The following is a 23,997-nucleotide window of genomic DNA, read 5'->3' as shown; positions in this document are numbered from 1 at the left end:
CGGAGTTGATAGCCACGACCCCTGCCCCCAGAAGTGCTCACAGACTACAGGAGCCAAAGAGAAGGTCGGTTTCCATTTCTTTTTTAAAAAATGGGTTTTCAAAGGGGTGAACGTGGACTTTTCTTTGGACGCTTCCTAATTTAATCCGCCCGATTGCCACCAATTTGTCGGCAATTACCAACCACAGAATTTTCCCGGTAATCCCCGCGTGTTCTAGGGAGAATAAACACATCCTGGTGGAAAGACCACGGGCCTGGGAGTTGGGGAACCCGGATTCTAATCCGGGCTCTGCCCCAGCCCGCTGGATGACCTTGGATAAGTCACTTTACTTTCCTGCGCTTCAGTCTCCTCCTCTGAATAATCAATCAATCAGTCAATCGATCATATTTATTGAGCGCTTACTGTGTGCAGAGCACCGTACTAAGCGCTTGGGAAGTACAAGTCGGCAACACATAATAATGGGGAGTCTGTACTCGTTCTCCTTTCCCCTTAGACCATCAGCCCGCCCTGGGCTTTGGGCCAGGGTCTGTGACCCGCCAGCGTTCAGTCCAGTGCTGGACACGTAGTAAGCGCTTAACGAATACCACCACCACCACCTCCTCCATTATTATTATCATTATTGTTCGGTGTGTACTATGAGCCCCAGAGCCCATCAGCACGGCTGAGTGGGTAGAGCCCGGGCCCAGGCGTCAGAAGGACCTGGGTTCTAATCCCGGCCCCGCCACTTCTCTGCTGGGTGACCTTGGGCAAGTCACTTCTCTGAGCCCCAATGCCCTCGTCTGTAAAACGGGACCGTAAGCCCCATGAGGGGACAGGGACCGGGTCCAACGCAGTGGCTCAGTGGAAAGAGCCCGGGCTTGGGAGTCAGAGGTTACGGGTTCTAATCCCGCCGCTGCCACGTCTCGGCTGCGTGACTTTGGGCGACTCACTTCACTTCTCTGTGCCTCAGTTCCCTCCTCTGTCAAATGGGGATTAAGACTGGGAGCCCCATGTGGGGCAACTTCGATTGCCTTGTATCCCCCCAGTGCTTAGAACAGTGCGTGGCACATAGTAAGCGCTTAACAAATACTTAAAAAAAATAGCTGTTTCTACCCCAACGCTTAGAACGGTGTCTGGCACATAGTAAGAGCACAGGCTTCGGAGTCAGAGGTCATGGGTTCAAATCCCGGCTCCGCCAATTGTCAGCTGTGTGACTTTGGGCAAGTCGCTTCACTTCTCTGGGCCTCAGTTACCTCATCTGGAAAATGGGGATGAAGACTGTGAGCCCCCTGTGGGTCAACCTGATCACCTTGTAACCTCCCCAGTGCTTAGAACAGTGCTTGGCACACAGTAAGCGCTTAATAAATGCCATCATTACTATTACATAGTAAGCGCTTAACAAATACTTAAAAAAAATAGCTGTTTCTACCCCAACGCTTAGAACGGTGTCTGGCACACAGTGAGCGCTTAACAAAGACCGCAAATACCCCAATTGCCAGGCCTGGTCCCTCAATCAATCAATCGTATTTATTGAGCGCTTACTGTGTGCAGGGCACTGCACTAAGCGCTTGGGAAGTACAAGTTGGCAACATATAGAGACGGTCCCTACCCAACAGTGGGCTCACAGTCTAAAAGGGGGAGAAGGGCACTGGGCTCCCTAACCGATCGTGACTGAAAGAATCAGGGAGAATTAATAATGATAATAATGATGGTATTTGTTAAGCCCTTACTGTGTGCTAAACGCTGTTCTAAGCGCTGGATGTAGCCAGCACCTCCTCGGTTGCTGAATTCTGTCACTTGCCGCGGGCCCTGCCATTGATGGCGCTGAACATATAGCACGGGGGAAATTCTTTAGTCACAGAGGCGGCGTTTTGGCTCTAACGAGTCGAAGTCTAGACCGTTGGATCCGGCCATCCTTGGCTGGTGTCGGTCGGGGCCAAGATCCCCGAACGGTCCACGTCATTGAGGAGAGATCAGTGGGTTATTTAGCCTGACTTCTCCCTGTCGGCCTTCCCCGAGCCCCGGGCCCCCGACCCTCTGACCCCGACCGGTCCTCTCCTTCGACTGGGAGGACTGGGAAGCCGGAGGCAGGATCCGCCCTGCCGTCCCCCAGTCCGTCAATAATGGCTAACCAACGCACGGGGCCGAAAACCCGTCCTCGAGGGGCCGCCGACCAACTTTTCCCATCCTCCTTCCGACCCAGAATAACCTTCCGGAAGCGACGCCGAGAATAAATAGTATTCCCAAGAGGATCCGGCCGCCCGTCCCGGGGCCGGACGATGCTCGGACTTCCCACCTCCGACACGCCCCAACGCCGCGGCCCTCTTCGTCCCCCCAAACCGACGACCCCCCGTCCCCGCAAGCCGGCCCTCCCGACGTCCGTCCAGCCGCGATGCCTTGAGGTGCGTTTTGGAAGATCCCCCCGCCGTCCGGCCTTTCCCCTTCAGCCCCCGAGGGTCCCGGAAACCGAAGGCCATCGCGGCCTCCGAAATGGACCCCCCGGGGTCCGGCCCCCTCCGCCCGGCGGTCTTCGGGGACTAGGCCGGACCGGGGGGGTCGGGGCACCGTTCCAGCTGCATCTCGAGGACGCCGCTCTTATGGAGGAACCAGAGCTGGAGGAACTCCTCCGGCATGGCGTGGAAGTCGGAGTCGGGCAGCACGTTGTCGTAGTAGTGGTGGCTGATGAAGCGCCCACCGAGGTCCACGGAGAAGGGCCAGAAGCCGTAGATGGCCACCTCTTCGCACAGGCCCAGGGCCGCGCTGACCAGGAAGAGGCCGGTGGACAGGCGCTTGGCGTGGATCCCCCGGCTCTTCCAGAACTTGCCGATGCCGCGCAGGAAGTTGGGGTTGGCGAAGATCACGGCCTGGTCGGCCCCCGCGTCGGCCAGGGTGTAGTAGACGCGGAGGGAGGGCTCCGTCCCGCTCTTCATGGAGAAGGCCGGCATGTAGATGAAGCTGCGGTTGTAAACTTTCACGCTGTCCACGAAAGTCTTTCGAGACCAGAGCAGGTTCTGGAATCTGTGACGGGGCGGGGGGGGGGGCGGAAAAAAAATTACGGGTTAGAGTGGAAGCTCCGCGGCGTGGCTCGGTCGAAAGAGCCCGGGCTTTGGAGTCAGAGGTCGTGGGTGCAGATCCCGGCACCGCCAAGTGTCAGCTGGGTGACTTTGGGCAAGTCGCTTCACTTCTCTGGGCCTCAGTGACCTCATTTTGTGACGACCGGGAGCCCTGCCGTGGGACAACTTGATCACCTTGTAACCTCCCCAGCGCTTACAACAGCGCTTCGCGTGTAGTAGCGTGGCTCAGTGGAAAGAGCCCGGGCTTGGGAGTCGGAGGTCGTGGGTTCAAATCCTGGCTCCGCCAACTGTCAGCTGGGTGACTTTGGGCAAGTCACTTCTCTGGGCCTCGGTTACCTCGTCTGTAAAATGGGGATTAAGACTCTGAGCCCTCCGTGGGACAACCCGATCACCTTGGAACCTCCCCAGTGCCTAGAACAGTGCTTTGCACTTAGTAGGCGCTTAATAAATGCCGTCATTATTAGTAGTAGTAATAATAATAATAATAACGTTGGTATTTGTTAAGCGCTTACTATGTGCAAAGCACTGTTCTTAGCACTGGGGTAGATACAAGTTGATCAGGTTGTCCCACGTGAGGCTCACAGTCTTAATCCCCATTTTACAGATAGGGTAACTGAGGCACAGAGAAGTTAAGTGACTTGCCCAAAGTCACACAGCTGACAATTGGCAGAGCCGGGGTTTGAACCCATGACCTCTGACTCCAAAGTGCTTAATAAATGCCATTAAAAAAAAAGGATCAGGACTCCTCAGTCATTCGATCGTATTTATTGAGCGCTCACTTTGTGCGGAGCATTCGATTAAGTGCTTGCGAGAGGATGATTCTTACCTATCTGTAATTTCATTTATTTTTGTCGATGTCTGTCTCTCCACCTCTAGATTGTCAGCTTGTTGAGGGCAGGGAATATGACTGTTTATTGTTGTACCCTACCCTCCCAAGCGCCTAGTATCGTGCTCCGCACACAATAAGAGCTCAATAAATACGATTGAGTGAATGAATGACAAAAGAAGAATAAACAGACACAGTCCCTGCCCGCAACGAGCTGACAGTTTAGCAGGGCAGATAGACATTAATACGAATAAATAAATAAATGATGGATCTGGACATAAGTGGTGTGGGGCTTTGGGGGGTGGGGGCGGATGAATAAAGGGAGCATGAATATGTTTGTACATATTTATTGCTCTATTTATTTATTTTACTTGTACATATCTATTCTATTTATTTTATTTTGTTGGTATGTTTGGTTTTGTTCTCTGTCTCCCCCTGTTAGACTGTGAGCCCACTGTTGGGTAGGGACTGTCTCTATATGTTGCCAACTTGTACTTCCCAAGCGCTTAGTACAGTGCTCTGCACACAGTAAGCGCTCAGTAAATATGATTGATGATGATGAAAGGGAGCGAGTTAGAGTGATGCAGAAGGGAAGAGAAAAGGGGGACTCAATCAGGGAAGGCTTCTTGGAGGAGATAAAGTCCCTTCTAGACTGTCAGCTGATTGTGGGCAGGAAACGGATCAGTTATATTATTCTGTTGTCCTCTCCCAAGCACTTAGCATAGTGCCCGGCACACAGTAAGCGCTCAATAAATATGAATGATTGATTGATAGATCGATGGATTAATTGACCTGGGTTCTAATTCCAACTCCGCCGCTTCATTCATTCATTCAATCATATTTATTGAGCGCTTACTGTGTGCCGAGCACTGTACTAAGTGCTTCATTCATTCATTCAATCGTATTTATTGAGTGCTTACTGTGTGCAGAGCACTGTACTGAACGCTTGGGAAGTCCAAGTTGGCGACATCATCATCATCGTCATCAATTGTATTTATTGAGCACTTACTGTGTGCAGAGCACTGTACTAAGTGCTTGGGAAGTCCAAGTTGGCAACATATAGAGACGGTCCCTACCCAACAGCGGGATCACAGTCTAGAAGGGGGAGGCAGACAACAAAACAAAACATATTAACAGAATAAAATAAATAGAATAAATATGTACAAGTAAAATAAATAGAGTAATAAATATGTACAAATATATATACAGCAATAAACAGTGAGATTTCCTGCCCACAATGAGCTTTCAGTCTAGAGTGGAGGAGACTGCAAGCCCACTGTTGGGTAGGGACCGTCTCTATAAGTTGCCAGATTGTACTTCCCAAACACTTAGTACAGTGCTCTGCATACAGTAAGCGCTCAATAAATACGATTAAATGAATGAATGAGACAGACATCAGTATAAATAAATAAAGTTAAAGATCTGGGCATAAATAGGGTGGGGCTGGGAATGGGGCAGAGCAAAGGGGGGGACCCGGAAGAGAGTGGGAGATGAGGAAAAGCGGGGCTTAGTCTGGGAAGGCCTCTTGGAGGAGATGGGCCTTCCGTAAGGCTTTGAATGGGGGAGAGTCGTCGTCTGTGGGATTTGAGGAGGGAGGGCGTTCCAGGCCGGAGGCAGGATGGGGGCCGGGGGTCGGTGGTGAGACGAGCGAGATGGAGGCCCAGGGAGAAAGTGAGGGGCACCAGAGGAGCGGAGGATGCGGGCTGGGATGGAGAAGGAGAGAAGGGAGGGGAGGGAGGAGGGGGCCAGGGGATGGACGGCTTTAAAGCCAGTGGTGAGGAGTTTATGTTTGATATAAACTCCAGACTTCTAGACTGTGAGCCCACTGTTGGGTAGGGACCGTCTCTATATGTTGCCAACTTGGACTTCCCAAGCGCTTAGTCCAGTGCTCTGCACACAGTAAGCACTCAATAAATACGATTGAATGAATGACATAATAATAATAATGATGATGGTATTTGTTAAGCGCTTACTATGTGCCAAGCACTGTTCTAAGCAGTGGAGTGGTTACAAGCTAATCAGTTTGTCCTATGTGGGGCTCATAGTCTTGATCCCCATTTTCCAGATGAGGTCACTGAAGCACAGAGAAGTGAAGCGTTCCCTCACATCCAAGCCGTCACCAAAACCTGCCAGTCTCCCAAGCTCCGCAACATTGCCAAGCTCCGCCCTTTCCTCTCCATCCACACCACTACCCTGCTCGTTCAAGCTCTCATCCTATCCCGTCTGGACTACTGTATCAGCCTTCTCTCTGATCTCCCATCCTCTTGTCTCTCCCCACTTCAATCCATACTTTACGCCGCTGCCCGGATTGTCTTTGTCCAGAAACGCTCTGGGCATATTACTCCCCTCCTCAAAAATCTCCAGTGGCTACCAATCAATCTGCGCATCAGGCAGAAACTCCTCACCCTGGGCTTCAAGGCTGTCCATCACCTCGCCCCCTCCTACCTCACCTCCCTTCTCTCCTTCTACTGCCCAGCCCGCACCCTCCGCTCCTCCACCGCTAATCTCCTCACTGTACCTCGCTCTCGCCTGTCCCGCCATCGACCCCCGGCCCACGTCCTCCCCCGGGCCTGGAATGCCCTCCCTCCGCACATCTGCCAAGCGATCTCTCTTCCTCCCTTCAAAGCCCTACTGAGAGCTCACCTCCTCCGGGAGGCCTTCCCAGACTGAGCCCCCTCCTTCCTCTTCCCCTCCTCCCCCTCTCCACCCCCCCGCCTTACCTCCTTCCCTTCCCCACAGCCCCTGTATACATGTATATATGTTTGTATGGATTTATTACTCTATTTATTTATTTATTTTACTTGTACATATCTATTCTATTTATTTTATTTTGTTAGTATGTTTGGTTTTGTCCTCTGTCTCCCCCTTCTAGACTGTAAGCCCACTGTTGGGTCGGGACCGTCTCTATATGTTGCCAACTTGTACTTCCCAAGCACTTAGTACAGTGCTCTGCACACAGTAAGCGCTCAATAAATACGATTGATTGATTGATTGATTGAAGCGACTTGCCCAAAGTCACACAGCTGGCAAGTGGCAGAGCTGGGAGAAGATCCCACGGACTCTGATTCCCAAGCCAGTGTTCATTCATTCATTCACTCGATCGTATTTACTGAGCGCTTACTGTGTGCAGAGCACTGTACTAAGCGCTTGGGAAGTCCAAGTTGGCAACATATGGAGACGGTCCCTACCCAACAGAGGGCTCACAGTCTAGAAGGGGGACACAGACAACAAAACAAAACATATTAACAAAATCAAATAAATAGAATAAATATGTACAAGTAAAATAAATAGAGTATAAATATGTACAAACACATATACAGTGTTCTTTCCACTGAGCCACGCAGCTTCTCCAAAAAATATTTTACTGCCACTCTCTCTGCACTGCGCAGGTAAGCGACTCACCCAAGGTCATATCGTAGATAAATGGCAGAGTCCGGATTAGAACCCAGGTCCTCCTGCCTCCCAAGCCTTTACATGGGCAACCACTGGAGTTTTTTGAGGAGGGGGGTGACACGACCTGAACATTTTTGTAGAAAAATCACCCGGGCAGCCGAGTGAAGTATGGACAGGAGCGTGGATACTTGTCTGCTGTGTGACTCATTCGCTCCCACGTCTTCAGCTATCATCTCTATGCGGATGACACCCAAATCTCCATCTCCTCCCCTGCTCTCTCTCCCTCCCTCCAGGCTCGTATCTCCTCCAGCCTTCAGGACATCACCACCTGGATGTCCGCCCACCACCTAAAACTGAACATGTCCAAGACTGAGCTCCTTATCTTCCCTCCCAAACCCCGTCCTCTCCCTGACTTTCCCGTCACTGAAGACGGCACTGCCATCCTTCCCGTCTCCCAAGGCCGCAACCTCGGTGTCATCCTCGACTCCGCTCTCTCGTTCACCCCACACATCCGATCCGTCACCAAAACCCGCCGGTCTCACCTCCGCAACATCGCCAAGATCCGCCCTTTCCTCTCCATCCAAACCGCTACCTTGCTGGTTCAATCTCTCATCCTATCCCGACTGGATGACTGCATCGGCCTCCTCTCTGACCTCCCATCCTCCTGCCTCTCCCCACTTCAGTCTATACTTCACGCCGCTGCCCGGATCATCTTTGTGCAGAAACGCTCTGAGCATGTTACTCCCCTCCTCAAAAATCGCCAGTGGCTACCAGTCAACCTACATATCAAGCAAAAACTCCTCACTCTCGGCTTCTAGGCTCTCCATCCCCTCACCCCCTCTTCCCTCCCCCATTTTTCTCAGCTCCCCTTCCCCCCTACCTCACTCCGACTCCCTCTCTTTGCTCTACCCGCTCCCCGCCCCACAGCGCTTGTGTATATTTGTAATATCTCTAATTCTATTTATTTATATTAATATCTGTTTTATTTGTTCTGATGTGTATATATATCTCTAATTCTATTTATTTACACTGATGCTTTTGATGCTTGTTTACTTGTTTTGATGCCTGTCTCTCCCCTTCTAGACTGTGAGCCCATAGTGGGCAGGGATGGTCTCTCTTTGTTGCTGAATTGTACTTTCCAAGCGATTAGTCCAGTGCTCTGCACACAGTAAGTGCTCAATAAATACCTTTGAATGAATGAAAGAATGAATGAAGTCATTTCGCTTCCCTGTGCCCCAGTTACCTCATCAATCAATCAATCAATCAATCGTATTTATTGAGTGCTTACTGTGTGCAGAGCACTGGACTAAGTGCTTGGGAAGTCCAAGTCGGCAACATATAGAGACAGTCCCTACCCAACAGTGGGCTCACAGTCTAAAAGGGGGAGACAGAGAACAAAACCAAACATACTTAACAAAATAAAATAAATAGAATAGATATGTACAGGTAAAATAAATAAATAAATAAATAAATAAAAAGAGTAACAAATAAGTACAAACATATATACATATATACAGGTGCTGTGGGGAAGGGAAGGAGGTAAGATGGGGGGATGGAGGGGGGACGAGGGGGAGAGGAAGGAAGGGGATCAATCTGGGAAGGCCTCCTGGAGGAGTTGAGCTCTCAGTAGGGCCTTGAAGGGAGGAAGAGAGCTAGCTTGGCGGATGGGCAGAGGGAGCAGGGCATTCCAGGCCCGGGGAATGACGTGGGCCGGGGGTTGACGGTGGGACAGGCAAGAGCGAGGTACGGTGAGGAGATTAGCGGCGGAGGAATGGAGGGTGCGGGCTGGACTGGAGAAGGAGAGAAGGGAGGTGAGGTAGGAGGGGGCGAGGGGATGGACGGCCTGGAAGCCCAGAGTGAGGAGTTTCTGCCTGATGTGCAGATTGATTGGTAGCCACCGGAGATTTTTGAGGAGGGGAGTAATATGCCCAGAGCGTTTCTGGACAAAGATAATCCCGGCAGCAGCATGAAGTATGGATTGAAGTGGAGAGAGACACGAGAATGGGAGATCAGAGAGAAGGTTGGTGCAGTAGTCCAGATGGGATAGGATGAGAGCTTGAACAAGCAGGGGAGCGGTTTGGATGGAGAGGAAAGGGCGGATCTTGGCGATGTCGCGGAGCTGAGACTGGCCGGTTTTGGTGACGGCTTGGATGTGAGGGGTGAACGAGAGAGCGGAGTCGAGGATGACACCAAAGTTGCGGGCTTGTGAGACGGGAAGGATGGTAGTGCCGTCAACAGAGATGGGAAAGTCAGGGAGAGGGCAGGGTTTGGGAGGGAAGGCAAGGAGTTCAGTCTTGGACATGTTGAGTTTTAGGTGGCGGGCAGACATCCAAATGGAGGTGTCCTGAAGGCAGGAGGAGATGCGAGCCTGGAGAGAGGGGGAGAGAGCAGGGGCAGAGATGGAGATCTGGGTGTCATCAGCGTAGAGATGATAGTTGAAGCCCTGGGAGCGAATGAGGTCACCAAGGGAGTGCGTGTAGATCGAGAACAGAAGGGGACCAAGAACTGACCCTTGGGGAACCCCCACAGTAAGGGGATGGGAGGGGGAGGAGGAGCTTGCAAAAGAGACTGAGAATGAACGACCGGAGAGGTAAGAGGAGAACCGGGACAGGACGGAGTCTGTGAAGTCAAGGTCAGATAGCGTGTTGAGGAGAAGGGGGTGGGCCACAGTGTCAAAGGCAGCTGAGAGGTCGAGGAGGATTAGGATCATCCAATCAATCAATCATATTTATAGAGTGCTCATTGTGCAGAGCACTTTACTAAGTGCTTGGGGGAGTATAATATGACAGTACACCAATATAACAGAGTTGGTAGTTACGTTCCCTGCACACAACGACAGTCTAGAGGGGGAGAAAGGCATTATTAGAAATAAATGAATCACAGATATGGGCATAAGTGCTGTATAATGTAAAATTCATTCACTCATTCAGTCGTATTCACTGAATGCTTACTGTGTGCATAGCAAGGTACTAAGCGTTTGTACTAAGCAATGCACAGTCTAGAGGGGGAGAAAGGCATTATTAGAAATAAATGAATTACAGATATGGGCATAAGTGCTGTATAATGTAAAATTCATTCAATCGTATTTACTGAGCGCTTACTGTGTGCAAAGCAATGTACCAAGCATTTGTACTAAGCAATGTACAGTCTAGAGGGGGAGAAAGGCATTATTAGAAAGAAATGAATTACAGATGTGGGCATAAGTGCTGTATAATGCAAAATTCATTCACTCATTCAATCGTATTTATTGAGCGCTTACTGTGTGCAAAGCAATGTACTAAGCGTTTGGAAAGTACAGTTCGGGAACAGAGAGAGACAATCCCTACCAACAACGGGTAAAATGGTGATTAAGACTGAAATCCTCATGGGAGACATGGATTGTGACTCTCCTGATTATCTTGTATCTACCCCAGCGCTTAGCACAGTCCCTGGCGCCTAGTAAGTGCTTAACAAATATCATTAAAAAACAAAAACCTTCAACCAAGGTTCTAAACTGCTTCTTTGCGATGGTAATGATAAATCAAAAGCCTCATCTGAGACCCAGAGTCAAAGTAGCTGGGGGTTTTCAGTGGACTTCAATTCATAAATGATAATAATAATGGTATTTGTTAATAATAATAATAATAATAATAATGTTGGTATTTGTTAAGCACTTACTATGTGTGAAGCACTGTTCTAAGCACAGGGGGGAATACAAGGAGATGAGGTTTTCCCACGTGGGACTCACAGTCTTAATCCCCATTTTACAGATGAGGGAACTGAGGCCCAGAGAAGTTAAGTGACTTGCCCAAGGTCACACAGCAGACACGTGGGGGAGGTGGGATTCGAACCCATGACCTCTGACTCCCAAACCCGCGCTCTTTCCACTGAGCCATGCTGCTTCTTGGCACTTCAAGTGCCAAGCCCTGTTCTAAGCACCGGGGTATAATAATAATAATAATAATAATAATAATAATGATAATAATAATAATAATAATAATAATGGCATTTATTAAGTGCAAAGCACTGTTCTAAGCGCTGGGGAGGTTACAAGGTGATCAGTTTGTCCCACGGTGGGCTCACAGTCTTCACCCCCATTTTACAGATGAGGGAACTGAGGCCCAGAGAAGTGAAGTGACTTGCCCAAAGTCACACAGCTGACAAGTGGCGGAGCCGGGATTTGAACCCATGACCTCTGACTCCAAAGCCCAGGCTCTCAAGGTCATCAGGTTGCCCCATGTGGGGCTCACAGTCTCAATGCCCATTTTCCAGATGAGGGAACAGAGGCCCAGAGAAAGGACTTGCCCAAAGTCACATGGCTGACAATAATAATAATAATAATGATGGCATTTGTTAAGCGCTTACTATGTGCAAAGCACTGTTCTAAGCGTTGGGGAGGATACAAGGTGATCAGGTTGCCCCACATGGGGCTCACCGTCTTTATCCCCATTTTATAGATGAGTTCACTGAGGCCCAGAGAAGTGAAGTGACTTGCCCAAGGTCACGCAGCAGACAAGTGGCGGGGCAGAATTAGAACCCACGACCTCTGACTCCCAAGCCCGGGCTCTTTCCACTAAGCCATGCTACCTCTCTGTACCTATCTGTAACTTTATTTACTTGTGAGCCCGTTGTTGGGCAGGGACTGTCTCTATATGTTGCCAATTTGTACTTCCCAAGCGCTTAGTACAGTGCTCTGCACATAGTAAGCGCTCAACAAATACGATTGATGATGATGATGATGACCGTCTCTATATGTTGTCGATCTGTACTTCCCAAGCGCTTAGTCCAGTGCTCTGCACACAGTAAGTGCTCAATAAATACAACTGAATGAATGAATGAATGAATGAATGTCTCCCATCCCCCCGCCCCCAGACTGTGAGCTCGTTGTGGGCAGGGATTGTCACTGTTTATTGTTGTATCGTCCTCTCCCAAGCGCTTAGTACAGTGCTCTGCACACAGTAAGTGTTCAATTAAAAACTGTTCCTCTTCAGCCTCTTCAGGAATAATGTGGGCCCTTCCCAGAATCTGCAGCCCTTCTCTGGGAACCTTGGGATGAGAGTTATAGGCTTCTAGGAAGCCCTTCCCATTGACGGATCCTTGGATTTTGGTGATTTTTTTTACGGTATTTGTCCAGTGCCTAATAGGAGCCAGACACTGTACTAAGCACCAGGGTAGATACCAGCTAATGAGGATGGACACAGTCCATGTCCATATCTTTTAGACTGTGAGCCCACTGTTGGGTAGGGACTGTCTCTATACGTTGCCAACTTGTACTTCCCAAGCGCTTAGTACAGTGCTCTGCACACAGTAAGCGCTCAATAAATACGATTGATTGATTGCTAATGGGGCTCTAAGAGCCCGGGCCTGGGACTCACGAGGACCTGGGTTCTATTTATTTTATTTTGTTAATATGTTTTGCTTTGTTGTCTGTCTCCCCCTTCTAGACTGTGAGCCTGTTGTTCATTCATTCATTCATTCAATCGTATTTATTGAGCGCTTACTGTGTGCAGAGCACTGGACTAAGCGCTTGGGAAGTACAAGTTGGCAACATAGAGAGACGGTCCCTACCCAACAGCGGGCTCACAGTCTAGGAGGGGGAGACAGAGAACAAAACATATTAACAAAATAAAATAAATAGAATAAATATACACAAATAAAATAAATAGAGTAACAGAGTATACATCTGTGTTGGGTAGGGACCGTCTCTATATGTTGCCGACTTGGACTTCCCAAGCGCTTAGTACAGTGCTCTGCAGTCATTCATTCATTCAATCGTATTTATTGAGCGCTTACTGTGTGCAGAGCACTGTAATAAGCGCTTGGGAAGGACAAGTTGGTAACATATAGAGACGGTCCCTACCCAACAGCGGGCTCACAGTCTACACACAGTAAGCACTCAATAAATACAATTTAATTCATTCATTCATTCAAGAGTATTTATTGAGCGCTTATTGTGTGCAGAGCACTGTACTAAGCGCTTGGGAAGTACAAGTTGGCAACATATAGAGACGGTCCCTACCCAGCAGCAGGCTCACAGTCTAGAAGTGGGTTCGTTTAGACCCAATACCTTGGCTTTTTGTATATAGAGTCTCCAGCCTTTCGATCAGTCTTATTTAGCATTTCATTTCTCCAACATTTTCATCAGAATTAAATTAGTAAACCTCTAGAATGGACTTTTAAAAAATTAAGTGAAATGAATGAATGAATAATCCTGGCCCCACCACACATCTGCTGTGTGGCCGTGGGCAAGTCACTTCACTTCTCTGGGCCTCAGTGCCCTCATCTGGAAAATGGGGATGAAGAGTGTGAGCCCCACGAGGGACAGAGACGGGGTCCAGTCTGATTAGATTGTATCCAATTTAGAAGCAGCGTGGCTCAGTGGAAAGAGCCCGGGTTTGGGAGCCAGAGGTCATGGGTTCTAATCCCGCCTCTGCCACTTGTCAGCTGGGTGACTTTGGGCAAGTCACTTTTAACTTCTCTGTACCTCAGTGACCTCATCTGGAAAATGGGGATTAAGACCGTGAGCCCCACGTGGGACAACCTGATCACCTTGTATCCCCCTCCCCCAGTGCTTAGAATAGTGCTTCGCACATAGTAAGCGCTTAACAAGTGCCATTATTATTATTATTATTATTATCATTATTATTATTATTATCTGCTCCAGTGGTTAGAACAGTGCTTGGAATGTAGACGCGTCTCACAAATACCGTTATTATTATTTTACAGATGAGAGAACTGAGTCCCAGAGAAGTAAAGTGGGTTGGCTGATGCAGCATCATGTAATGGATAGAGCCAGGCCTGCGAGTCAGAAGGTCACGGGTTCTAATCCTGACTCTGGCACATAATAATGATAACAATAATAATAGTAGTAATAATAATAATGGCATTTGTTGAGCGCTTACCATGTGCAAAGCACTGTTCTAAGCGCTGGGGGGATACAAAGTGACCAGTTTGCCCCACGTGGGGCTTACAGTCTTAATTCCCATTTTACAAATGAGGACATGTCTGCTGTGTGACCTTGGGTCAGTTGCTTTACTTCTCTGGGCCTCAGTGACCTCGCCTGTAAAATGGGGATGAAAACTCTGAGCCCCGAGACAGGAACTGCGTCCAACCCGATTTGCTGGTATTCACTCCAGCGCCTAACAGAATGCCTGGCACATAGTCAAATCATCATCATCAATCGTATTTATTGAGCGCTTACTATGTGCAGAGCACTGTACTAAGCGCTTGGGAAGTACAAATTGGCAACACATAGAGACAGTCCCTACCCAACAGTGGGCTCACAGTCTAAAATGCCATAATTAGTACTACTAAGCAGCGTGGCTCAGTGGAAAGAGCACGGGCTTTGGAGTCAGAGGTCATAGGTTTGAATCCCGGCTCCGCCACATGTCTGCTGTATGAACTTGGGCAAGTCACTTAACTTCCCTGAGCCTCAGTTACCTCACCTGTAAAATGGGGATGACTACTGTGAGCCCCACATGGGACAACCTAATCACCTTGTATCCCCCCCAGCGCTTAGAACAGTGCTTTGCACATAGTAAGTGCTTAATAAATGCCATTATTATTACTACCATTATTATTGTTATCATTATTACAGCAGAGAGGTGGTGGAGCTGGCTTTCGAACCCAGATCCTCTGATTCCCAGGCCCGGGCTCTTTCCCCTAGGCCACGTTGCTTCTCGGCGTGTTTTCCAGAATCGAATCTAATTGCCAGTTTGGATATTCCCCAGCCAGCTGGAGGACCAACCCTTTAATTATCATTTTTTTTACCCAAGGCCCTTTTATTACAGGCTTCTCCAGCACAATTCCGAAATAGAAACCAGAGTGTACATCGGAACGGGGCTGGAAATTTTCTCCCGGGCTCCCAGACAGGCAGGGAATCCCTCGCCCCTAAGAGGAGGGGCTGATAGCAGAAGTAGCATGGTGTAGTGGCTACAGCCTGGGCCTGGGATTCAGAAGATCTTGGGTTCTAATCCTTGCTCCGCCACATGTCTGCTGTGTGACCTTGGGTCAGTCACTGCGCTTTTTTTAATGGCATTTCTATTTACTTATTTTATTTGGTTAGTATGTTTGGGTTTTGTTCTCTGTCTCCCCCTTTTTAGACTGTGAGCCCACTGTTGGGTAGGGACTGTCTCTAGATGTTGCCAACTTGTACTTCCCAAGTGCTTAGTACAGTGCTGTGCACACAGTAAGTGCTCAATAAATATGATTGGTTGATTGATTGATTGAAGCGCTTACTATGTGCAAATAATAATAATAATGGCATTTGTTAAGCGCTTACTGTTCTAAGCGCTGGGGAGGTTACAAGGTCAGGGGTCATGGGTTCAAATCCCAGCTCCACCACTTGTCAGCTGTGTGACTTTGGGCAAGTCACTTCACTTCTCTGGGCCTCAGTGACCTCATCTGTAAAATGGGGCTTAAGACTGTGAGCCCCCCGTGGGACAACCTGATCACCTTGTAACCTCCACAGCGCTTAGAACAGTGCTTTGCACATAGTAAGTGCTTAATAAATACCATTGTAATAATAATAATAATAATAAGGTGATCAGGTTGTCCCGTGGGGGGCTCACAGTCTTTATCCCCATTTGACAGATGAGGTCACTGAGGCACAGAGAAGTGAAGTGACTTGCCCAAAGTCACACAGCTGACACTTGGCGGAGCTGGAATTTGAACCCATGACCTCTGACTCCAAAGCCCGGGCCCTTTCCACTGAGCCACGCTTCTCTGACACTTGCCTGCTTTGCGACCTTGGGCAAGTCACTTCATTCATTCATTCAATCATATTTACTGAGCGCTTACTGTGTGCACAGCACTGGACTAAGCCCTTGGGAAGTCCAAGTCGGCAATATCTAGAGACGGTCCCTACCCAACAACAGGCTCACGGTCTAGAAGGGGGAGACAGATGACAAGACAAAACATGTGGACAGGTGTCAAGTCTTCAGAATAAATACAAATAAAGCTAGATGTACATCATTAACAAAATAAATAGAATAGTAAATATGGACAAGTAAAATAAATAGAGTAATAAATCTGTACAAACATATATACAGGGGCTGAGGGGAGGGGAAGGAGGTAGGGTGGTGGGGATGGGGAGGAGGAGAGGAAAAAGGGGGCTCAGTCTGGGAAGGCCTCCTGGAGGAGGTGAGCTCTCAGTAGGGATTTGAAGGGAGGAAGAGAGCGAGCTTGGCAGATGTGCAGAGGGATTGGGGGCATTCCGGGCCAGGGGGAGGACGTGGGCCGGGGGTCGACGGCGGGACAGGCGAGAGCGAGGTACGGGGAGGAGATGAGCGGCGGAGGAGCGGAGGGTGCGGGCTGGGCTGGAGAAGGACAGAAGGGACGGGAGGGAGGAGGGGGCCAGGGGATGGACAGCCTTGAAGCCGAGTGGGGAGTTTTTGCTTGAGTAAGCACTTAGTAAATGTTGTTATTATTATTATTATTATTATTATTATTATTATTAACTTCTCTGTGCCTCAGTTACCTCATCTGTAGGCCTTCACCTCCTCCAGGAGGCCTTCCCAGACTGAACCCCCTCCTTCCTCTCCTCCTCCTCCCCCTCTCCATTCCCCCCGCCTTACCTCCTTCCCTTCCCCACAGCACCTGTATATATGGATATATGTTTGTACATATTTAATACTCTATTTATTTTACTTGTACATATATATTCTACTTATTTTATTTTGTTAATATATTTGGTTTTGTTCTCTGTCTCCCCCTTCTAGACTGTGAGCCCACTGTTGGGTAGGGACCGTCTCTATATGTTGCCAACTTGTACTTCCCAAGCGCTTAGTCCAGTGCTCTGCACACAGTAAGCGCTCAATAAATACGATTGATTGATTGATTGATTGATCTGTAAAATGGGGATGAAGACTGCGAGCCCCACATGGGACAACCTGATGACCTTATATTTCCCCCGGCGCTTACAGCAGTGCTTGGCACATAGTAAGCGCTTAACAGCTTACTGTATCAACCTCCTCTCCGATCTCCCAAAATACGTTTTGTTCTCTGTCTCCCCCTTCTAGACTGTGAGCCCACTGTTGGGTAGGGACCGTCTCTATGTGTGTACTTCCCAAGCGCTTAGTACAGTGCTCTGCCCACAATAAGTGCTCAATAAATACGATTGATTGATTGATCGTCATTATTATTATTATTCTCTGGCCTCAGTTACCTCACCTAATTGGGGATTGAGACCGTGGGCCCCACCTGGGACAGGGACTGTGTCCAAACCGATTTGCTTGGATCCAATCCAGCGCTCAGTACAGTGCTTGGCACAGAGTAGGCGCTTAACAAATACCGTTATTATTATTATAGCCATTCCTTCTTCTTCCCTTGGTTCCACCCCCAGAGTCCGGCCGTCTGCACGATACGGGCTGGTTGGAACGGGGAAGCTCCTGGGAAGGAAGCCAGACCCTGAAAATACCCGGAGAAATCCCTCCTTCGCGGCCTCCTGCCCTGGAGGAAGTCAAAAGAGGAGAAGTGAGCACAATAATATGAACGTTTATTAAGTGCTTACTATGGACTTGAGCAAAGTACGCGACGCGGGGGTAAATACGAGATAATCGGATCAGATGGTCCTGCCTAGTAATAATACTAATAATAATTGTGGGATTTGTTAAGCACTTACTGTGTGCCAGTCACATAGTTAAACAGTTTGGATGCAGTCCCCATCACGTGGGCTCCTCATCCCCATTTTACAGATGAGGGAACTGATGTTTCTACGTATTTATTACTCTATTTATTTATTTTACTTGTACATATTCTATTTATTTTATTTTGTTAATTTGTTTTGTTCTCTGTCTCCCCCTTCCATCCCCCCCGCCTTACCTCCTTCCCTTCCCCACAGCACCTGTATATATGTATATATGTTTGTATGGATTTATTACTCTATTTATTTTACTTGTACATATCTAATCTATTCATTTCATTTTGTTAATATGTTTTGTTTTGTTCTCTGTCTCCCCCTTCTAGACTGTGAGCCCATTGTTGGATAGGGGCCGTCTCTATATGTTGCCAACTTGTACTTCCCAAGCGCTTAGTACAGTGCTCTGCACACAGTAAGCGCTCAATAAATATGGTTGAATGAATGAATGAATCCCCATTTTACAGATGAGGGAACTGAGGCACAGAGAAGTGACTAATAATAATAATAATAATAATACTGGCATTTATTAAGCGCTTACTATGTGCAAAGCACTGTTCTAAGTGCTGGGGAGGTTACAAGGTGATCAGGTTGTCCCACGGGGGGCTCACAGTCTTCATCCCCATTTTACAGATGAGGGAACTGAGGCCCAGAGAAGATAATAATAATAATAATAATAATAATAATAATAATAATAATAATAGCATTTATTAAGCACTTACTATGTGCAAAGCACTGTTCTGAGTGCTGGGGAGGTTACAAGGTGATCAGGTTGTCCCACGGGGGGCTCACAGTCTTCATCCCCATTTTCCAGATGAGGGAACTGAGGCCCAGAGAAGTGAAGTGGCTTGCCCAAAGTCACACAGCTGACAAGTGGCAGAGCTGGGATTTGAACCCATGACCTCTGACTCCAAAGCCCGGGCTCTTTCCACTGAGCCACGCTGCTTCTCTAAGGCAAGGGGCAGAGCCAGGATCCCCCTTCTAGACTGGGAGCCCACTGTTGGGTAGGGACCGTCTCTAGATGTTGCCAACTTGGACTTCCCAAGCGCTTAGTACAGTGCTCTGCACACAGTAAGCGCTCAATAAATATGATTGAATGAATGAATGAATCCCCATTTTACAGATGAGGGAACTGAGGCCCAGAGAAGTGAATAATAATAATAATAATACTGGCATTTATTAAGCGCTTACTATGTGCAAAGCACTGTTCTAAGCGCTGGGGAGGTTACAAGGTGATGAGGTTGTCCCACGGGGGGCTCACAGGCTTCATCCTTATTTTACAGATGAGGGAACTGAGGCCCAGAGAAGTGAATAATAATAATAAGAATAATAATGATACTGGCATTTATTAAGCACTTACTATGTGCAAAGTACTGTTCTAAGTGCTGGGGAGGTTACAAGGTGATCAGGTTGCCCCACTGGGGGCTCACAGTCTTCAGCCCCATTTTACAGATGAGGGAACTGAGGCCCAGAGAAGTGAATAGTAATAATAATAATAATAATAATAATAATAATAATAGCATTTATAATAATAATAATAATAATAGCATTTATTAAGCACTTACTTTGTGCCCAGCACTGTTCTAAGTGCTGGGGAGGCACACGGTGATCAGGTTGTCCCATGTGGGGCTCAGAGTCTTCATCCCCATTTTACAGATGAGGGAACTGAGGCCCAGAGAAGTGAATAATAGTAACGATACTACTGGCATTTATAAAGCACTTACTATGTGCAAAGCACTGTTCTAAGCACTGGGGAGGTTACAAGGTGATCAGGTTGTCCCACGGGGGGCTCGCAGTCTTCATCCCCATTTTCCAGATGGGGGAACTGAGGCCCAGAGAAGTGAAGTGACTTGTCCAAAGTCACACAGCTGACAAGTGGCGGAGCTGGGATTTGAACCCATGACTTCTGACTCCAAATCCTGGGCTCTTTCCACTGAGCCACGCTGCTTCTCTAAGACAAGGGGTGGAGCCGGGATTAGAACCCACATCCTTTTAACTCCCAGGCTTGGGCTCTTGCCACTAGGCTATCCTGCTTCTCTGCACCTACTCCATTGTGTAGGACTCATTCATTCATTCATTCATTCAATCCTATTTATTGAGCGCTTACTGTGTGCAAAGCACTGCACTAAGCTCTTGGGAGAGGACAATTGAACAAAAAACAGACATGTTCCCTGCCCACAATGAGCTGACTCGCCGGCGTGGCTTAGTGGAAAGAGCCCGGGCTTTGGAGTCAGAGGTCGTGGGTTCGAATCCCGGCTCCGCCACTTATCGGCTGGGTGAATTTGGGCAAGTCACTTCACTTCTTGGCGCTTCAGTGACCTCATCTGGAAAATGGGGACGGAGACTGTGAGCCCCCCATGGGACAGGAACTGTGTTCAACCCAATTTCCTTGTATCTACCCCAGCGTCTAATACAGTGCCTCGCTCATAGTAAGCACCTAACAACCAAATACCATAATGATTATAGTCTAGAGGGAAAGACAGATATTAATACAAATCAGTAAATTACAGATATGGACATAAAGTGCTCAGTATAGGGCTTTTCACCCTGCTCTTCGAAAGCCTGTAAGCTCGTTACGGTCAGGGAATGTGTCTGTTTTATTGTTCTATAGGACTCTCCCAAGTGCTTACACGGCTCAGTGGAAAGAACGTGGGCTTTGGAGTCAGAGGTCATGGGTTCAAATCCCGGCTCCGCCAATTGTCAGCTGTGTGACTTTGGGCGAGTCACTTAACTTCTCTGTGCCTCAGTTCCCTCATCTGGAAAATGGGGATTAAGACTGTGAGCCCCCCCGTGGGACAACCTGATCACCTTGTAACCTCCCCAGCGCTTACAACAGTGCTTTGCACATAGTAAGTGCTTAATAAATGCCATAATTATTATTATTACAGTAATTATTATTACAGTGCCTTGCACAGAGTAAGTGCTCAATAAATAGGATTGAATAATAATAATGATGGCATTTGTTAAGCACTTACTATGTGCAGAGCACTGTTCTAAGCACCGGGGGGGTACAAGGGGATCAAGTTGTCCCACGTGGGGCTCACAGTCTTCATCCCCATTTTATAGATGAGGTAACTGAGGCTCAGAGAATCAAACAATCCATCAATCATATTTATTGAGCGCTTATTGTGTGCAGAGCACTGTACTAAGCGCTTGGGAAGTACAAGTTGGCAACACATAGAGACAGTCCCTACCCAACAGCGGGCTCACAGTCTAGAAGAAGTTAAGTGACTTGCCCAAGGTCACACAGCAGACATGTGGCAGAGCTGGAATTCGAACCCATGACCTCTGACTCCAAAGCCCGGGCTCTTTCCACTGAGCCACGCTGCTTCTCATGACCGACTGACTGAATGAGATGGACCACGATGAACTATTTCTTGATGACTGCTAAGCTGTTGGGTGCGGATTCTCTCTCTCTGTCGCTAAATTGTACTTTCCAAGCGCTTAGTACAGTGCTCTGGACCCAGTAAGCGCTCAATAAATACGACTGAATGAATGAATGAATGAGAGGAAGAAACAAACGTTTTTAGAACTTCCTCATGGCAAAGCCGCGGTTCCCAACAAGATGAATTTAGAAAAATCCCGGGGGAACGTCCTCAGAAAAAAGGTTTAGGGGGAGCTCACTGGGTTAGATTTAGAAGTCTAACCTGAAGGCCTGATTTTGCCCCCAATATCTATTACTGGACTCCTCTCAATCGATGGTATTTATTGAGCACTTTTTCCGTGCAGAGCATGATACTAAGCACTTGGGAGACTCCAGGACAACAGAATTAGGGGTCACATTCCTGATGCATAACGGGGTTTTTATCTGAGAGACTGCCCTAGTGGATACAGCACAGCGCTGGGAGTCAGGAGACTTGGGTTCTAATCTCGACTCCGCCGCCTGTCTGCTGTATGACCTTGGACAAGTCACTACACTTCTCTGTGCCTCAGTTCCCTCTGTCATCATCATCATCAATCGTATTTATTGAGCGCTTACTGTGTGCAGAGCACTGCACTAAGCGCTTGGGAAGTCCAAGTTGGCAACACATAGAGACGGTCCCTACCCAACAGTGGGCTCACAGTCTAGAAGGGGGAGACAGAGAACAAAACCAAACATACTAACAAAATAAAATAAATAGAATAGATAGGTACAAGTAAAATAAATAAATAAATAAATACAGTAATATGTACAAACATATATACATGTGCTGTTGGGAAGGGAAGGAGGTAAGATGGGGGGATGGAGAGGGGGACGAGGGGGAGAAGAAGGAAGGGGCTCAGTCTGGGAAGGCCTCCTGGAGGAGGTGAGCTCTCAGTAGGGCCTTGAAGGGCTCTCAGTAGGGCCTTGAAGGGAGGAAGAGAGCTAGCTTGGCGGATGGGCAGAGGGAGGGCATTATTATTATTATTATTATGGCATTTATTAAGCGCTTACTATGTGCAAAGCACTGTTCTAAGCACTGGGGAGGATACAAGGTGATCAGGTTGTCCCACGGGGGGCTACAGTCTTCATCCCCATTTTACAGATGAGGTAACTGAGGCACAGAGAAGTTAAGTGACTTGCCCAAAGTCACACAGCTGACAATTGGCGGAGCCGGGATTTAAACCCATGACCTCTGACTCCAAAGCCCGGGCTCTTTCCACTGAGCAACGCTGTTTCTCAGGTGGAAGGTGGAGAGGGGGGTTTTCTGGTGGATATGGAGCTGTTAAGCTATTCATTCATTCATTCAATCGTATTTATTGAGTGCTTACTGTGTGCAGAGCACTGTACTAAGCGCTTGGGAAGTACAAATTGGCAACATATAGAGACAGTCCCTACCCAACAGTGGGCTCACAGTCTAGAAGCACAGAGAATTTAAGTGACTTGCCCAATGTCACACAGCTGACAGTTGGCGGAGCCGGGATTTGAACCCATGACCTCTGACTCCAAAGCCCGTGCTCTTTCCACTGAGCCACGCTGCTTCCCGGACATTCCAGGCCCGGGGGATGTCCAATGGAGATTGAGACTGTGACCCCTATGTGGGACAGAGACTGTGTCCAACCCGATTATCTTGTACCTAGGAGCAGCGTGGCTCAATGGAAAGAGCCCGGGCTCTGGAGTCAGAGGTCATGGGTTCAAATCCCGGCTCCGCCAACTGTCAGCTGGGTGACTTTGGGCAAGTCACTTAAATTCTCTGTGCTTCTAGACTGTGAGCCCACTGTTGGGTAGGGACTGTCTCTATATGTTGCCAACTTGTACTTCCCAAGCGCTTAGTACAGTGCTCTGCACACAGTAAGCGCTCAATAAATACGATCGATTAATTGATTGGTTGATTCAGTTCCTTCACCTGTAAAATGGGGATGAAGACTGTGAGCCCCCCGTGGGACCACCTGATCACCTTCTAACCCCCGCAGCGCTTAGAACAGTGCTTTGCACATAGCCCTCAGAACAGTTACCTCATCTGTAAAATGGGGATGAAGACTGTGAGCCCCCCATGGGACAACCTGATCACCTTGTAACCTCCCCAGCGCTTAGAACAGTGCTCATAGTAAGCGCTTAATAAATGCCATTATTATTATTATTACCCCAGCGCTTAGAAGAGTGCCTAGCACATAGTAAGCACTTAACAAATACCATAATTATTAGTAGTATTATTATTAGTCCCAGCTCTGCCACTGGCCTGGTTGTCTCCCCCTTTTAGACTGTGAGCCCACTGTTGGGTAGGGATCATCTCTATATGTTGCCAACTTGTACTTCCCAAGGGCTTAGTACAGTGCTCTGCACAAAGTAAGCGCTCAATAAATATGATGATGATGATGATGATGTATTACTACGGGCAAGTCTCTGTGCCTAATTTCCCCCAACTGTCAACTGAAGATAAAATATCTGTTCTCCCTCCCTCGTAGACTCTCCTACTTCAACTTAGCCCACGCAGGTCGCTTTTTTAATGCCAATCTTCTCCCTGGGCCTCCATCTTAGTCCAGTGCTCTGCACACAGTAAGCGCTCAATAAATACGATTGATTGATTGATTGATTGATCTCGTCGATCTCGTCGCCGACCCCTGGCCCCCATCCTGCCTCTGGCCTCGCCCTCCCTCCTCACATCCCACAGACAATGACTCTCCCCGCCTTCAAAGCCCTACTGAAAGCC

The 23,997-nt window shown here is 48.2% G+C and overlaps 1 protein-coding gene across 1 annotated transcript in view; it reads right to left on the bottom strand.

Annotated features, from left to right (window-relative positions):
* Positions 1–1,402: 1,402 nt before the first annotated feature.
* ST8SIA1 (ST8 alpha-N-acetyl-neuraminide alpha-2,8-sialyltransferase 1) overlaps positions 1,403–23,997 on the bottom strand; it is a 142,076-nt gene continuing 119,481 nt past the window's right edge. The window contains exon 9 of the mRNA XM_038765330.1: positions 1,403–2,997. Coding sequence (XP_038621258.1) covers positions 2,517–2,997 — 481 coding nt within the window. The 3' untranslated portion in view covers positions 1,403–2,516. The remainder of the gene's footprint in view (positions 2,998–23,997) is intronic.

The sequence above is a fragment of the Tachyglossus aculeatus genome, chromosome 2 (assembly GCF_015852505.1).
Source record: "Tachyglossus aculeatus isolate mTacAcu1 chromosome 2, mTacAcu1.pri, whole genome shotgun sequence".
NCBI lineage: Eukaryota > Metazoa > Chordata > Mammalia > Monotremata > Tachyglossidae > Tachyglossus > Tachyglossus aculeatus.
Note: the sequence above shows the minus strand (reverse complement) of the source record. Positions and strands in the feature narration are given on the sequence as shown.